The 18,487-nt window shown below is 39.4% G+C and overlaps 1 protein-coding gene across 3 annotated transcripts in view; it reads left to right on the top strand.

Moving 5' to 3' along the window:
* The window catches only part of SGSM1 (small G protein signaling modulator 1), a 556,432-nt gene that overhangs the window by 122,000 nt on the left and 415,945 nt on the right, over window positions 1-18,487 (top strand). For all 3 annotated transcript variants that reach the window (XM_068239081.1, XM_068239072.1, XM_068239098.1), the window contains exons 9-11: window positions 693-817; window positions 15,977-16,044; window positions 17,218-17,381. In XM_068239081.1, the coding sequence (XP_068095182.1) occupies window positions 693-817; window positions 15,977-16,044; window positions 17,218-17,381 (357 nt within the window). The remainder of the gene's footprint in view (window positions 1-692; window positions 818-15,976; window positions 16,045-17,217; window positions 17,382-18,487) is intronic.

Below are 18,487 nucleotides of genomic sequence, written 5' to 3'. Positions count from 1 at the left end.
AACATTCTGAATAGGGCTTTACACCTGGACCAGGATTCTGAAAGTGGTTGGGACAATCCCACAATTTGATAGGAGCCTTTTCTAAAAAATTATAGTGCAGCTAGCAAATTAGTTAACCCTGACACTGCCTGTGTTCTCTTACAAGATGATTCAAGAGAAATGCAGATGTCGTGTTATAGCAAATAAATCTATTCTCTTACAAATTTTTATGGTTGCAGACCTTATTCTTGCCCTTCTGCGCCTTTGAATCACTCTCAGCTGATACATAACCACTTCAAATGGCTCCATCTTCTCTGTCAGCAATGATCTGACAGGAATAACGACAGAGCAGTGAAGAAGATAACTAATCCTAAATGTAACGCTAAACCACGCCCACTTTCTTTTTCATGAATTGCACTTTATTCCGTTTTAGCGAATCATTACCGAATCGTTACCGAATGTTCGCTAACAGCTGTAGATAACTTTGATGAATCCTGAAATGAAGTTAACAAATTCGGTATTTTACCAAACTGTTGTTAACAAATTTGCTAAGTGTTGATGAATCGAGGCCATAGTATGCTAAGCCTATTTAGAAAGCATAATGGGGTGCAGTTTATTAAAACTCAGAGGTGTAATTAAGTAAGTGTATGTTACATATCCATTATTTGGGCTGAATCTTCATAACAGCTATGTTTTTGTCATTGTGCATCTAGAGAGATGATATGGAAGCAATCCCAGGGTACCTATCTCTCCATCAAACTGCAGATACCATGACCTTGAAATGGACACCCAACCAGCTGATGAATGGCTCCGTTGGAGATTTAGACTATGAGAAAAGGTAACCATGTAGCTCTTAAAGGAAAACACAAAACTATGTTTTCACCAGAGTGAATTAGAGTTAATATTTTTAATAGTTTTATGTGAGTTGTGCTTTAATGTTTGTGCTTTTAAGTTGTGCTTTGAAAGAAAAGTATTTTGATGTTCTCTATAATGTATTTGTATACTGCTAAATAGTTTGCTTCTGAAAAAAAAGGTTGTTTTTTTTGTTTTGTTTTTTATAATGATAATGTTAAAGAACACAAATGAAAATTTGGTACTTGTATATTGTTCCACCTGCTGTTTTAAATTACAAGCTTTGTGAGTGTAAGAAAAGTACTATTTTACTGCTGTGTAGCAACACAGATCACTCCGTAGAGAACGGTAGGACCTAGTTATCATTCACCAAGTTTGGGGACTTTGCTTTTGTAATGTAATATAAGCTTTTCAGCTCAACATTTTTTTATAAGACAAATCAACAGATGGAACTTCAACAAATAGGAATTGTTATTTTTGTCATGTGTCCATTATAAAAAAAATTGTTAGTGCCAAACACAATAAATAAATGTGCTGGGCAAAAACGAGTGCATTTCCTGTAAGATGATTTTACAGATTAGTTGAATAGCACAGTGCAAAATAACAGATGTATGTACACTTCAACCTGTCGTACTGTCACATTATAAGTTACAATTTAAAATAATGTATTCTAAACATGGCCTGCGAGCAGTATGTTTCCTGCACTATGCTGCTGCTCAGAAATTAGTGCAGATCAAATTAAGACAACCTTGACAGCTCCCATGCAATGAATCAATACTATATTTATCCCTTTGAACTATACAAATGCCAGTCAGAAATTATAAAGCACGTGACCTGGATATCTAAAATTCAGGCTTAACAGCACTAGCAAGAAACCAGGTATAACAGTACATGTGTAAGCTATGTCTAGCTTTAGCAGACTACAGTACTACAGTACTACAATGCCATATCTGTAGGGTTTATATGGAATAAGGCTACAGTGGATGTTGTGTTCTCTGTAACAGAATGAACACAACGCAAAGGGTAAGTAGCACCACACATTATCCGTGCGTTGTGTCCAATACAGTAAAGCATACAGTCAATAGAAAAAATCTGCTTTTTTTCTGGTATTGTGTTTTTCGGCAACTCACTGCATGCAGTGTGTTACCATGCTGCACACGCTGCAGTAAGCCATGTTACAAACCACAACACACCAATGTGAATGTAGCTTAAAGGGAACCTTAACTGAACGGGGGGTAAAGAGTTTTACTTACCTGGGGCTATTACCAGCCCCCTGCAGCAGTCCTGTGCCCTCAGCGCCGCTATGGAATCCTCTGGTCCCCCGCTGTCACTTAGTTTCGTTTTTGAGGACTCACCAGTCGCTGGCCGCCATGCGTATTATTGGACGCATTCACCAATGCAATTAGCGCTATTGCGGACTGCAACGCGTACAAAAATACGCGTTGCTGTATATCTACGCGTGCGGGATGCGGCAACGCGTATTTTTGTACGCGTTGCGGTCCGCAATAGCGCTAATTGCATTGGTGAATTCGTCCAATAATACGCATGGCGGCCGGCGACTGGTGAGTCGTCAAAAACGAAACTAAGTGACAGCGGGGGACCAGAGGATTCCAGAGCGGCGCCGAGGGCACAGGACTGCTGCAGGGGGCTGGTAATAGCCCCAGGTAAGTAAAACTCTTTACCCCCCGTTCAGTTAAGGTTCCCTTTAAAGTGGATCCGCTGTGAACTTTTACTCATTGTATAATTGTTTTCCTTTCCTATTGTTTATAGGGCATTCCTCAAGTCAAATACTTTTTTGTTTTTGTTTTAATACTCCAATTCCCTATAAACTAAATAAGCCACGCCCACAGGTTTTCAGAGAGCCTTGGCAGTAGCAAGGGCTCATGGGAGCTCAGTCTGGGCAGGAGGAGGGGGAGGTGTTACTAGCCAGAGATTTCAGAGGCAGAGGGGAGGAGGGAGGAGGGGGATTAGGTTTTTTTTGCTCAAGATACAGATAAGCCTGCCTCTGGGTAATGTTTACAAACAACATGGCAGCTGTCATTGTATCACAGGAAGAAATAATCATATTCTATTAAAGCTGTTTGCAGCTAGATTTGCTGTGTAAACCATCTAAACTTTAGATAAGATATATAGACAAGTTACTTGTTATAGTTAGTTTTTCATCTCGGATCCGATTTAAGGCCCCTTTCACACTGAGGCATTTTTATTGCATTGCGATACTGCAGGGTAACTCTAAGGCAATGAAAGTCTATGGGGCATTTCATATCTGACCGATGCGATGCACCATAAGTTACATTTTTGACGCTATGGCATCCGTGCGTTGGCGGCCAGCTTGTGCATCGATATGTGGTGGACCAGAATTCATGTAAGTCTCAGATTTTTTAAAACATTTTCGCAATGGCATTGTGGCATTCATGCGCGGAAGCGTATTTTTTCAATACACTTCCATGCAATCATAATTCCAGCCACAGGAAGTGAGCACTAGAGAGCATCACTTCCTGCTTAGCTTTTCACCCAGCAAGGGGCTTACTGCACTACGGAAATCCCCAATGTCTAATTTTAGCGTTGTGATGTGATCATCTGATCGTATCGCACCGCTACCTCTGGTACACAGTGTAAAACCATTCTTACTCATTTTTATGTCTGTTTAGTAGAGAGTATTATATGTATTATCTCTGCTACTTCATTATGAGCGATGTGTGCTCTTCTCGTATCATACTCAGTTTGTATTATGTTTATTAGTTTACCTAAAATCTGAATTTACTACAGAACAATATACATACTTGTATGAATGGAGTCATATAAAGCTGAAGTGCTAGGTTTTCAGTCAAGAATAATTCAGCTTAAAGTATAACTATAGTTTTGCCTTGAAATTGTTAAATATATTTTCTAAATAAATGTCCATTTCTATGAAGGGTGTCTAACCAGCTGTAATCTGCTGCTGAAGTAGTAATTTCATTTGAATTGTGGCCTGTCAGTCAGTCTGTCAGTGTGCTGGAGAGAAGAGAGAGCCCTGCAGATACCTCACAGACCTCACTATAATTTCCATCAAACCTGTGGTTTCCTGCTGTATTACTGAATGGGGCTGGGAAGATTATGGTCAGAGACCGAAATTACAGACCTACCTAATATTTTAGCATTATTCTTTTCCTGGCTACTATTTTTAAGATCACCGTTTGATTTATGACTATATGTTATGTTGTGGTAACTGACGCTAGTAATAGTGCATTTCCTTTGGAATACCCTCATCACCATAATGAAATTGGCCCAATAGGCTGCCTGTCAAGTTTCCTTTCAAGGGATAGGCAGCCTATTGGGCCAATCAAAGTGCGGTGATAATGTCCTTTAAAGTGATTGGACCCGCAGGGGCTCAGGGCAGGATGAGTGGAGCTCTTGTCATTGCCAATTAGCAGGCAAAAGTTTGAAGCGCTCACTATGCTACTCTGATAAGGCACACTAACTCAGATAAGGCATGTTAACTCTGATAAGGCATGTTAACTCTGATAAGGCACACTATTTGTTATAGTGAATCAACCCCATGGTGTTTAACTCTTTCAGGCAGAGACAGAAAAACAGGAACACAGCATAGTTATCTGTGTGCTAGGCACTGTAGAAACCCATGTCTATCTCATCATGTCACATGTCACCTCAGGTATCCTTTAAAATGCCTGTTAACGGTACAATTTTAAGTAAAAGGTTATATTATTGATCAGTTTTTTGACATTGTAGTGTAAGAAAATAGAAGAGCTGGTGGGCCAAATCGATCCTGAACAATTATTGATTGTCAATGGTTGATTGACATGGTGGACTTTCCATAGATATTATCCCAACTGGTTTAGGTACTTTAATGCTGTGGATCGATACAGTCTTTTCTTTCAATCTGAATGACCATATCAAACATATGATTGCTATAAATTACACCATTAATGGGCGCCTTTAGGATAGAGTTAGCGAATAGTTTTTCTTTGGAATGCCTGGTCCAGACAGGTTAATATATGTGGATGTTACAGAGTGCTTGACTGTGAGGGCTACCTTCATTTTACCATTTAGAGACCTATTAACCGATAGCAGCACCTTCCCATCATGCCCCAGTGCTAATAAATGGCATGGCACAGACCTTAAAGCAATCAGACTGGCTGTTGTCTCTGCTCAGAGAAGTCCAACCTGCAGTTCGGTGCACTGGCGGGAAGGTAGAAATTTTGTGTAATTATTTTTAAAATTGAAAAGGTACATAGCACATATTTATGTTCATTAAAGGTAGTCAGAGAGATGCTGAGAATGCCAGAGTGCATGCCTACAGGATGTGCATTTGATCAGCACAATTCCAAGATGAATAGTATTTGCATGAAGTTTGTATGCAAGTCAGAATTATTAGCATTTTATTCCCCATCTCCAATATCCATATGCAAAGGCTCAGATTTCCTTTTTCTACAAATCAAGTAAGTGCAGTTAAACTTAGCTTTGTAGGAGGCTTGACACTGTACATGTATGAGCTTGTGTCAAAATTTGGGCCCAGAGTCAGTTTAGTTACAGTTGGGCCCCCAGGCAAAATCAACCTAGAGCCCCCCGACAGACTCCCCCCCTTGGCCCCCCGAGTTAACTGCCAGCTTTATTGTGTTCCCCCGGGACCCTGCAAAGTTTGCGGCAGTGTAGCGACTCACCTGTCCCAGCCAGCACATTCCTCCATCTGTCCGTGGTCCCATGCAATCATCTCCACTGGCCGTATCTTGATGAAGATGAAGATGAGATGAAGATGGGAACGCATAGAGACGCTAATAGAGGAGCAAGTCGGCCAGGACAGTTGAGTTGCTACACTGCCACAAAACTTTGCAGGTGCCCTGGAGACCACAATAAAGTTAAGGGGAGATCTGGAGGAGACCTGACAGCTGGCTTGGGGCCCTTGGGGCAATTTCCCAGTTTGCCCCTATGGCAGCACTAGCCCTGTATGGGCCATGTAGAATCCTGAAGTGATGGCAGTAATAAAACATTTTTTATAGGGTTCAAAGAAACCTTCAGCAAAAGCAAGAGTTGTCATCCCCTTGATGCAAATTTTAGTTTTTCTGGGCAACTGCTCTTTTTCTATCTGCCCCACAATGTTTAGTATTTCTCTGAATAATGTTATAGGTGACATTTAAATGTGCTGAAAACTAATGACCAAGAATAGAAGACAAATCATAATTATGAGAACAATAAAGACATTCTTTGAATTAGTACATTTTGATGCAGTTGAGAAGGACTTTGCAACGGTGGAAAGATATTAAACAAAAGGTACCGTGACATTTCTTGGAAAAGAACATGTCTGATTGTGAAATGTCCCTTTGTTTTACCTCTTGCAGTAAGAACACAAATGAAAAGTGTGAATAAATGATGAGTAACCTCTCCTTAATGTCTGGAAAATGGAGAGAAAATGAACTATTTTTACTGGTTTTATGTCATTATTCTGACGCCGGCAAACAGAATCAGAATGTTAATGTGAAAGAAAAGCGTAATGAGCTCTTGTGAGATAAGCACAGCTTCAGCATGCAGTGATGCTGGGGAGGAAGTCAGGGAGGCTCTAATGGCTGAGTCATACCGACAGGCAATTACAGCGGTGTAACACATATCAAAAAATTACACAGTCAAGTTTTAATTTACTTTCACTCATATAGTGCACTTGTGATATCTCCACAGGCACGCCTTTATTAATATTAAATCTCTGCTCCAAGCACAAATGTTTTCCCATGTCTCTGTGTAGGCAATCAGCCACTCATTTTGTTTTTGATTGTGCTGAAGGTCCTTATTAAAGTAAAACTAAAGCGAGGAAAGAAAAAAAGTGTCACCTATGGAGAGGGAAGGCTCTGGATCCTCTTGAGCCTTCCCTGTCCTCGCTCCAGCACTGTCACCCCCATTGCATGTATTCAACCAACTGGTCGATTATGCCTAAGGGTATCCTCAGAAGGCACTTGTGTCCCGAGACCTCCCGGACATGGGTGGCTCCGTACTGCGTTTGCGCACCCACCCACCCATTAGCACAGGTTCCTGGAGGTGGCGTAACTTCCCCAGTTGTCCATAGCGGAACTTCACTGGGCACAGCGAGGGAACAAGAACACAAAGAGCGGACATGGAAGGCTCAGTAGGCTCCACAGCCTTCCCTTTTCATAAGTAGTAACCTTTTTTTCCTTATCGCTACAGATTTGCTGTAAAATTATGGGCGAAAAAATTAGCCTTGTCAGGAGCACAGAAACTGGCCCCTGCAACATAGACCATCCTTGCTATAGGCCACCGCCTCCTCACAGAGATTCAGTGTGTCTTATTTCTTGCAGTTTGAATAGTGATATGATGTAATCAAGGCAGGGTCTACAGTTACACCCATAGAGCTAAAAACAAACTTATTGCACCTGTGCTTCTGAACATATGAGCATGTGATCAAAATTTCAGAATGGGACAATTACCTGGGGCAGCCTTCTTATACACAAAAAGGTAACATTTGAGTATTCAGATTATTAGGCTATGAGATTTTTGGATATGTGCCTGGGCATGGCTTTGACTTCAGAGGAATGCAATTATTTTTCATGTGCAGAAAAAAGCATATCAACTCCATGCATAGTATTGTACTCCTGTTGGGCCTAGCATGTAAAATTCCAGCAATGGAAGACCATAACACTACCAACCAAAGCTGAGTACCTACAGCTGATAAAAGTAGGGTTATGCAAAGCATATTTGTGCAGACTTGTAGGCTTTAGTAAGTTGAAGGGGGTCTTCTTTTTCATGGAGGGGAGGAGGAGAAAAGGAGCAGGGAGATTCTCACTGTAGGGGAATGCAATAGGACTTAATTAAAACAAAAACATGGCAAAACATTGCTTTTCCTCTGAGCAAGGTCAGCTGTGAATGACTGGGGCTGGTGCACTCCAGAAGAGATTTTCTGAGCACTTTGTGATTTTAAAAGCTCCTGCTAATGTTATCCTATGTGTGTGCACACTGGAGCAATGTGATTTTGTAAAAATCCCCATAGCATTGCATTAGCAAGAGTTTTAAAATCTCTAGCGTTTAAAAAGGTCTCGTGGTGTGCACCACTGCGAAGGGTTATAGAAACCTCAGTGGGACTTGTCCCGGCCATAAACAGTCAGTTCAGGTGATAGTAATGTAAAGTTTGCACAAAGTTTAACCCACAGCGCTATCCATATTTGTCCTCTGTGCTTTATTTGGCAGTTAAAATGTAGAGAGAATTATTTTCAGACTTCATGTTTATACTGTACTTCTTTATGGAAATGTTGATAGTGTGTATACAAATGAACATCCAGAGATAATAAGCAATGCATTCACTCTCCCTAACCTGTTATAAACTTTGACAGTATTAGGCCCGGTTCACATTAGCGGTCGCCGTCCGGAATCGCCGTGCCGGAGCCGGACCGCATGCAGAACGGACGGAACGGACGCACGGCATAGCAATGAAAGCCTATGCTTCCGTTCACATGCGTCCGTTTCGTCCGGACCGGATCCGGACTCCGGCATAAGACCCAACATGCGCTATTTTTTGGTCCGGCTCCTCCGGCAGCCGTATCCGGAGCGGAGCCGGACTGCACCATCCGGCCAATACAAACCAATGAGAACCGGAGAGCGCACAACACACTGGCTAAAAATCCGGATGTTCTACCCCACTTCCTATGCGTATTGAAGCGGCGATTTTGGATGGGGACACATGGGCAAGCATTTTGGAGTGGAGCAGCAGTGATTTTAAACGTGCTGGAGATGTTGGCAGTATGTCGGAGGTGGAGGTGAGTGCTAAACAGCGGAGGGCCTGATTCCACAGGTCCACCTTCTGCTGACCTCCCAGACCCCAACATTTTTATTCTATTTCTACTATCTTTTGCCAAACGGATCCGGATCGCATCCTGATGAACACCTGATGCAACCTGACCGGATCCGGATCGGATCCGGATCAGAACCGTACGGTTCCGATCCGGATCCGGTCCGGATCCGTTCAGGTCATCCGGTCCGTTTGGCAGAGAACCGCAAGTGTGAACCGGGCCTTATACACTCAGCACTCACTACTTGGGTCTGTCAAAAGAGATCTTCTATCTTTGTGCACATATTAATTTATCTTACCATCTAACTCTTATTGGATACATTAGGTTACATTTTAACCCGTTTCTATGTATTGAGTATTAAGACACTGGGATTGCATGAGAAAATAGTCTCTGGGAGCACAAACACATCAAAAAGCTTGATTGCTGAAATCTAATCCCCACTCTAATACTGACGTCATCTGCAAATCCCTTTGCGGCATATTTATTCTCATTTATAAAACATGTATGTATGTATGTTGCTAAAAAAATAAATAAAATAAATAAAAAACAAACAAATAATGTATGTTAGATTCAAGACAAAATTATTTCTTGACTTCTGCTTTGACCAAATAAGGAGCACGACCTGTTTTAAAACAGGATCACAGAATCTGCTTGTGCTGCGCTTCAATTTGTTTGGTGAGAAATATTGAGGATCCTTTCACACTATGTTCATTTAGTTTTATCGCAATGCAATGCAATGATATCCCTATGGTGCTTTCAAATTGACTGTAGTATAGCTATTTCCGATCAAATAACATTTACTGGTCAACATGTGCATTTACAGTGGTGGTGAAGCATACTTTCATTGTACTGTATGCTTCACTGTATGTCTAACTGACAGTGCTATTTTTTGACACCATTGCATTACAATCTTAACCATGAAGCAGTGATTTTACCCAAATGAGTGATGGCAGAAACTCAGGGACAGAACTAGAACCTAGGGTGAAGTTACAGTGATAGACAAGTGCAGTAAGTTATTCCCCTCCATGAAAATGATGAACCAACAACCTTCTTTGAAAAATATTTTTTACTAAAAAGCAATTGTCTTCCATTGTTTTGTATTTGACTAAAATCAGGCCTTGCATTACAGTTTCGGTTCTACAGAATTTATGAAATGCCATAGACGAAAGTGATGAGACACTTAAGCTAATATTTTGTTGCACATTATTATTATTATCATTATTTTAGTATTTATATAGCGCCGACATATTACGCAGCGCTGTACAGTGTATATATATCTTGTCACTAACTGTCCCTCAAAGGAGCTCACAATCTAATCCCTACCATTGCCATATGTCTATATTATGTAGTGTAAGTACTGTAGCCTAGGGCCAATTTTTTTAGGGGGAGCCAATTAACTTATCCGTATGTTTTTGGAATGTGGGAGGAAACCGGAGTGCCCGGAGGAAACCCACGCAGACACGGAGAGAACATACAAACTCTTTGCAGATAGTGCCCTGGCTGGGATTCGAACCAGGGACCCAGCGCTGCAAGGCGAGAGAGCTAACCACTACGCCACTGTGCTGCCCCACAGTGCTGTATAAGCAATCACTGTGCTGTATAAGCAATCACTGCAAAACAGGGATTCCCATAGCTGCCTATGAGATTTCAGCACTTGTCAGCAGGTTTTGCTCTCAGCAGTTCACCAGTGCTTTACTTGTGATCAAGTTTTTTGACACTGAACAGTATGTTTCACTCAGGATATGTTGATAGTGTTGAGATTTTGTTATTCCCTGTACAGATTCTCTATGCTGGACCCGTCAGAGCAGACTCAAAATATCATTATTATTATTGAGCATTGATATAGCATTGACATTATCTGAGGGGTTGGAAGCCAAAGAGTTTACCAATATGTTTTTGTTTTGGGATGTGGAGGGAAACTATGCAAACACTGGGAGGACATACAAAGGCTATGTAGCTTTTGTCTTGGTACAGCTTTTTAAAAACCTTAAAGTGAACCTCCGGACTAAAAATCTACTCAGCAGAACTGAAAAGGCTTGGTGTTTCTTTAACAGTTTCACAGCATCAGAACTTTGTTTTTCTTACCAAAGCATAATTTTTAGCTGCATTTTTAGCTACGCTCCACTCATCAAAGAAAAAAAGCCCAGGCTTTTTTTTCCTGATGCTGTGGAGAGCATGATGGGATTTCCTATGTTGTTATTCACATTGCCTAGCAACTGGGAGAGGTGCTCACGACACAGGACAGTTGGAACTGTGTCTCATGCTCCCTGTCACCTCCTTTCAACCAAAAAGATGGCTGCCATCAGGAAATCAAACATTTGCCTGTTCTTTTAAAACAGTGTGGGTAAGAGATTATATTACCTATCTATTTTAATTAACATAACTAATGTAACTTAATGACAGTATGTTTGTTTAGGCTGGAGTTCCTCTTTAAGCCTGCAAAATGAAGTAAACTGTTTCCATAACGTAACTGGTAGAGGGGAAAGAAATTTGCAGAGCCCTGTGAGTGAGGCTATATAAATCCTCACACCGAAGGTAGCCCCTCTTTCCCAGACTGTATCTTATCTAAACACACATCACCCTACCATACATCCCAACATGTTTCACCCCGTAAAAAATAGGGGCTTTCGTCAGGGATACTATAACATAGTGCTAGAGTGCTCAATAGTGCTATACAGAAATTATAAATACATTAGACATGGAAAACAAAAAACAGCAGGTGTGTCATAAGCCTCACTCAGCACCAATTTCTTCCCCTCTCCCAGTTACATTATGGGAACAGTTTATTACTTTTGGGAGTTATTTCTTCCTGTAAGATTTCTTGAGCAGAAGATAGGAGAGATTACCACTTTAGTGTTGCAGTGAAAAATATTTTAATAGTGCAAATGTATAAATTCCAGACCTGGTGAAGGATAACTAGGTTGGTTGGTTGGTTGTCTATGGAACTATCTTACCTTTTCTACACTTAAAAGGTGGCCTTTCTTGAACTTACAAAGCTTGCCTGCCAAATTCTAAACAAATGTATTCTCATTTGTAATATTAATATTTTCCTGACTTTAAAGTAAAATGTCAAAAATAGTTACTGTAAAAAGAAAAACCCTAATTTACTACAAAACACCACAAATAGACAAGGATGATTACATATTCCTGTATATACTATTTTTCTGTGTTGCAGTGTCTTTTTTCATTATATTTTATCGCAGAGTGGCTTCACTGTGAAGAAAAAAGTTTCATACTGTTTTGCTAAAAAAAAAAATCTGTTGAGGCCATAAAAAAATCACTACGCGTCTGATATTTTTTTTTTTAACAAAGTAATGCACTGAAACTAACTCATAGCTCACAGCTGTGTTAGTACTAAAAAGGTATTGTTTTTAGATAGGAGCTAGAAGGCGAATAGGGCCCTATAGAGATTTTATTCCAGAATCATGCTGTAAGTGTCAAGTCTGCGATGTCTCTCTTGGTTAATAATAAGTGTAGCCTGCAAACATTGCAGGGTTTTAATTACAGGGAGTGCAGAATTATTAGGCAAATGAGTATTTTGACCACATCATCCTCTTTATGCATGTTGTCTTACTCCAAGCTGTATAGGCTCGAAAGCCTACTACCAATTAAGCATATTAGGTGATGTGCTTCTCTGTAATGAGAAGGGGTGTGGTCTAATGACATCAACACCCTATATCAGGTGTGCATAATTATTAGGCAACTTCCTTTCCTTTGGCAAAAGGGGTCAAAAGAAGGACTTGACAGGCTCAGAAAAGTCAAAAATAGTGAGATATCTTGCAGAGGGATGCAGCACTCTTAAAATTGCGAAGCTTCTGAAGCGTGATCATCGAACAATCAAGAGTTTCATTCAGAATAGTCAACAGGGTCGCAAGAAGCGTGTGGAAAAACCATGGCGCAAAATAACTGCCCATGAACTGAGAAAAGTCAAGCGTGCAGCTGCCAAGATGCCACTTGCCACCAGTTTGGCCATATTTCAGAGCTGCAACATCACTGGAGTGCCCAAAAGCACAAGGTGTGCAATACTCAGAGACATGGCCAAGGTAAGAAAGGCTGAAAGACGACCACCACTGAACAAGACACACAAGCAGAAACGTCAAGACTGGGCCAATAAATATCTCAAGACTGATTTTTCTAAAGTTTTATGGACTGATTAAAGGAGAGTGAGTCTTGATGGGCCAGATGGATGGGCCCGTGGCTGGATTGGTAAAGGGCAGAGAGCTCCAGTCCTATTCAGGCGCCAGCAAGGTGGAGGTGGAGTACTGGTTTGGGCTGGTATCATCAACGATGAGCTTGTGGGTCCTTTTCGGGTTCAGGCTGGAGTCAAGCTCAACTCCCAGTCCTACTGCCAGTTTCTGGAAGACACCTTCTTCAAGCAGTGGTACAGGAAGAAGTCTGCATCCTTCAAGAAAAACATGATTTTCATGCAGGACAATGCTCCATCACACGTGTCCAAGTACTCCACAGCGTGGCTGGCAAGAAAGAGTATAAAAGAAGAAAAACTAATGACATGGCCTCCTTGTTCACTAGATCTGAACCCCATTGAGAACCTGTGGTCCATCATAAAATGTGAGATTTACAAGGAGGGAAAACAGTACACCTCTCTGAACAGTGTCTGGGAGGCTGTGTTTGCTGCTGCACACAATGTTGATGGTGAACAGATCAAAACACTGACAGAATCCATGGATGGCAGGCTTTTGAGTGTCCTTGCAAAGAAAGGTGGCTATATTGTCACTGATTTTTTTTGTTTTTGAATGTCAGAAATGTATATTTGTGAATGTTGAGATGTTATATTGGTTTTACTGGTAAAAATAAATAATTGAAATGGGTATATATTTGTTTTTTTGTTAAGTTGCCTAATAATTATGCACAGTAATTTTCACCTGCACACACAAATATCCCCCTAAAATAGCTAAAACTAAAAACAAACTAAAAACTACTTTCAAAAATATTCAGCTTTGATATTAATTCGTTTTTTGGGTTCATTGCGAAAATGTTTGTTGTTCAATAATAAAATTATTCCTCAAAAATACAGCTTGCCTAATAATTCTGCACTCCCTGTAAAAAACAACAACTGTATAAGAAGTTCAAACAAGGAAATAGTAAAAAGATGTATCTGCAGATGTAAAAACAAAGCTCACAGGTTACAGGCCTAGTGTAGCTATTAAAGTTATCAAGAAACCCACCCAGTATCCATGTGTACTTTGTTCACGTTACATGCTAAACAACTAATTTCAGCTAATTTGTTATGTTTTAAAGCATTCACGGTATTTCTGTATTGCATTTAGTTGATAACTTATGGCAAAACAGCTATATGATACATCGATTGAATTCCTTTTGTCCAAAAATGTCTAAGCAGATGAACTAGGCACTGGCTATGCCAGGCGCTTTAAATATACTGCTATCGTAATTGCAGTGTATGGCACCAGGTTGGTGATTTGGGCGCCCGACTTGCTAGCTGATTGGCTACCACTAGCCGATCAGGTAGCAGTTCAGTTAAGAGATTTGACTAGTATTAGCTGATTAGCTATTACCAGTGGTTTTGGTAATACTTCAGCAATTGTGTTATAGTAGCCGATCGACTATCTCTAGTCGGCTTGTACTTTACCTGTGGCATCACAATTGTTTGGGCAGCAGACATCAGAGTTACTATTAGGCATTAGGATGAGGTTAGTATTAGGAGGGGTGTTAGGGGTGTTAAAATTAGGTAATGGATAAGTTGATAGAAAATTTCAGTAATATCATAATACCAATATTTTAACTCAGCCTTTCTCAACCTTTCTACTCTGGAGGAACCCTGAAAATAACTTTTTGATCTCAAGGAACCCCTGCAAACTATTTTTTTTATCTCGGGGAAACCCTGCATTTGTTTTGCAGGGGGCATGGTCTTAAAAATCTGTGTGGCTGTTTATTTCACTACCCCCTATTACACTGCCACTCATTATACTGTCTCCTGACCCCCCAATTTAGTGCTTCTTGTTACAGTACCACCTATTATAGGGTGCTCTATTATACTTCCCCCACAATGGGAAAAATGCCAAGGAACCCCTGCAGAGTACTCAAGTAACCCTGGGGTTCCAGGGAACCCTGCATGAGAAAGCCTGTTTTAACTATTGGCATTAACTTGGCACACAAATTAACAGCAGTGTTTTAGAACATATGTCCAAAATGTTTACATTGAAGTTAAAGGAATACTATCGATTCACATATTTTGTTCTAATTGACACAGGAATTGTTTGGGAAGTGCTGCTAAGTACTGGTGTATATATTTTAGTAGCAACTTCTTTGTTTACTGTTAGCAAAATACATTCAAAGTTTACTGACGCCAAAACTGACGGCTGAATGAGCCATGAGGAGAGGGGAAATTCCCCTCACACTTGATCAGTTAACTCTATGTGTAGCTCTGTGTGTGACAGAGAGAGACAGGACACAGGAGCTGCAGCTGTTGGGAGCTCTGTTTCTGACTGAAGTGTCTGAAGAAAGCAGAGGAAATGTAACTAATTGTCACAGCTTTTTCATATTGTTTTTGCTTTCAGAGTTTGATATGTTTGATATTTGCTTTCTGTAGTCTGATATGCAACTCTGGCTGTGCATTGAAGCAGACACCCCTTCTGCAATTGATTTGTCCCAATATAGCTAAATCCTACCCTCAATAAATTACAGCTTTTGCCTCTGATATTTAACATGAAAAGTAGGAATGTTCACACAGCTACTTAGACATTATTTGTATATTGTCATTTTAGAACACTTGGGTATCGATAGTATTCCTTTAATGCAGTCATTTATGTATACAACCATACTAGGTAACAGTTTGATAGAAAGAATCATTGAGCTTAAAAAACTACAAAATCAAAAAGTGTGTGTACTAAGATCAAATAGAAAACGGATATCAATAATTCTGAAGTGTTTTTTTTAGGTTTTATTTAATGAAAGAATAATTCCGTCACAGCTAAATTTAATTGGAAAAAAATTTGTTTTGAAATCTTTTTTCTTTTTTTTTTTCTTTTTTATGTTGTGTTATTCTAAAGCAATTTGTCATGGTCATTTTGATGTTTAAAAACAAAGAGTATGGGAAAAGGCTCCTTCTTGCCCTTCTTAAGGAATTAATATGACTTAAGTACACTGTGCCAAGCATAGCATCCTCTTTCAAAGAGCTGTTTAATGGTGTACTCTGATGTTGGAATGGTGTGTGAGCTTATCTATTAAGCTAGTCAGAAGGCAATGCTCTACTTAAAAATAATTAGTGAGTTAATGGAATTTTTCAGGTGCAATATGAAATAACACTCTAGTAATCTGATATTTATATTTTCCAGAAAGTTTTTTTTTCACTTACTAACACCTGTTCATATTTGATTTAGCGTTTATTGGGACTATGCAATGACCATACGCCTTGAAGAAATAGTATATCTGCATTGTCACCAGCAAGGTATCAATTAAATAAATGACCTGTTTGCCTACTTTTCTGTTAGTGTAGTGAAGAAGTCATTTGTAATGTAGCTGTCTTCTAGGTATATGTCAATAACAGAGGGACATCTGAAATAATGAGCTCTGAAAAAATATTCATGCAAAAAGTCTTGACTGTAGTCGTTTGGTATAACCTAAAGTACTGGAAAGAACCTCATTTGCTGAATTTAATCGGTTTCTGTAGTATTTTTTGTAATAGAGTGTAGGACTCTGTTAAATAGAGTGTAGAGTCCTACACTCTATTACAAAAAAATACTACAGAAACCGACTAAATTCAGCAAAGCTAAGTACCCTCCGCTTAGAATATATACAGAGTATATATATATATATATATATTATATATATATATATATATATATATATAATATATATATATATATATATATATATATATATATATAATATATATATATATAATACATATATATATATATATATATATATATATATATATATATATATATATACACTTTAGATTATACCGGACGACTATAGTCAAGAATTTTTGTATGAAGATGTTTTCAGAGCTCATTATTTTAGATGTCCCTCTGTTATTATATATACACGTAACACATGCTGTATTTGTGAGGTTCTTTACATTCATTCACTTTTTACAGAAAAAGTCAAAAATTTACCAAATTATTTATTATTCCAATAAAGTTAGTTATAGATAATTGGCTCATATAACAATTTACTTTTGAACATTAATTCTGTGTTGTATTGTGTGTATATCTGAAATAGTTGTACCAGAATTGTTTTTTCCAATATGTAACTAAATTAAGTTGTGAAGATGTATTAAAATGAAGATGTATTACACTCCAGGGATCCTTTTGTTATTACTATGGATGCTGACCGATTCTGCTTCCTAGTAATGGTAGCTTTATAAAGTTATAAAACTATAAAAGTCATTACCAGTGATGTATTAGAGCTTTCTGATGTTATGTGGAAAAGCTAAAGCTGCCTGCAGTAACTGTGCAGGAAACAAACAAACAGAATGGGGGTCTTCTAGGGTGATTATGGCAGGCCATCTTTAGTCATGTACATACATCATTCTGATTGTGATGGAGAGGGCAGTGAATTAATGTATGGGTAATGATTACTATTGCCAACATGTGTTTGTGTCTCCAACCAACAGTAGACAGCGGTGGCACTGTAGTATTGGTCAGTCAGGATGGAATACAGCGACCCCCCCTCAGGTTTCCCCGTGGTGGACATCTCTTACAGTTTCTTTCCTGTATGGAAAACGGTCTTCTTCCTCATGGACAGCTAGATCCTCCACTGTGGTCCCAAAGAGGAAAGGTATGCTGAAGGAGGCATTCAGAATTGTGCAGTGCTCTGCAACTCAGGTTTTAGATTTTCTTTCTTGAATATATAATTATTTACTTATGTTTGCGCCCTAAAGGGTTTTTTATTTTACTACTGTTGTAATTTTTATTATACTTGCAATTATTTCATATTTTAAAGTACAGTATCAAACTAAATTAAAAAAAAGTTGAGACTTGAAATTTTCTGAAGCCATTTTTGCAAGTTAGAATAAGGATGGTCGAAGCTCCCCCTTTCAATTGCAGGTAGGATAAACTTGATCAAGATGGTACTTTTGCTGAAGGTTCTTTACGTCATCCACCATTCTCCTTTCTATATCCCTCGCAAGTTTTGAAAGAAGCCTAAATCGTTAGTGGTAAGCTTCATATGGAATAAATCCAGAGTCAAACTTATGTATATTCTTCTACAAAACCCAAAGGATATGGGAGGCCTGGCACTTCCAACTTTCCATAAATACTACATTGCAGCACAAGCTCAGCAGATCTCTCACTGGTTCCTCTACAATGGAGGTTGTAACCCTGAGATGTATGGCTACACACAGGTGCCTGATATGGGCCATTTTGCATGATATGTGTTAAGAGGCTTCAGAACTGGTTCCCAGTATCCGCACACCATAGTGCAACAATCAATACTGATATGGAGATGGTTGGTGACGTTTCTGCACCTTAAGGGCCTTGATTATCGTACTCCTCTATGGGACAATCCGTTATTAGCTCAGTTAATTACTATTCCTGATATGCACTTCTGGGTTAGTAAGGGAATCATCTTTTTGGGGCAGACTATACAAACTGGCAAATTGCTTCCCCTTGAGGATCTTTTTGCTAAGTTTGAGATACAGCAGACACAAAGACTTTGTTACGCACTGCTCTTGACAAAACCGCCAAATGCAAGTCGAAATGCTCGGCACTGATTGTTGACCTAGATGACGAGGGTTGGGAAGATGCCCTTGCGGTACCCAAGTCTATCCTAATCATTGGGAGAGATTAACTCAGCTTTATATTTTGCATCAAACTTACCTTACACCCTCAATGGTAAACAAATTTAACAGAACTGTTCCAGATCAATGTCCTAGGTGTCAAACC

This window comes from Hyperolius riggenbachi, chromosome 1, assembly GCF_040937935.1.
Source record: "Hyperolius riggenbachi isolate aHypRig1 chromosome 1, aHypRig1.pri, whole genome shotgun sequence".
Classification (NCBI taxonomy): domain Eukaryota; kingdom Metazoa; phylum Chordata; class Amphibia; order Anura; family Hyperoliidae; genus Hyperolius; species Hyperolius riggenbachi.
This window is presented reverse-complemented; position numbering and strand designations above follow the sequence as displayed.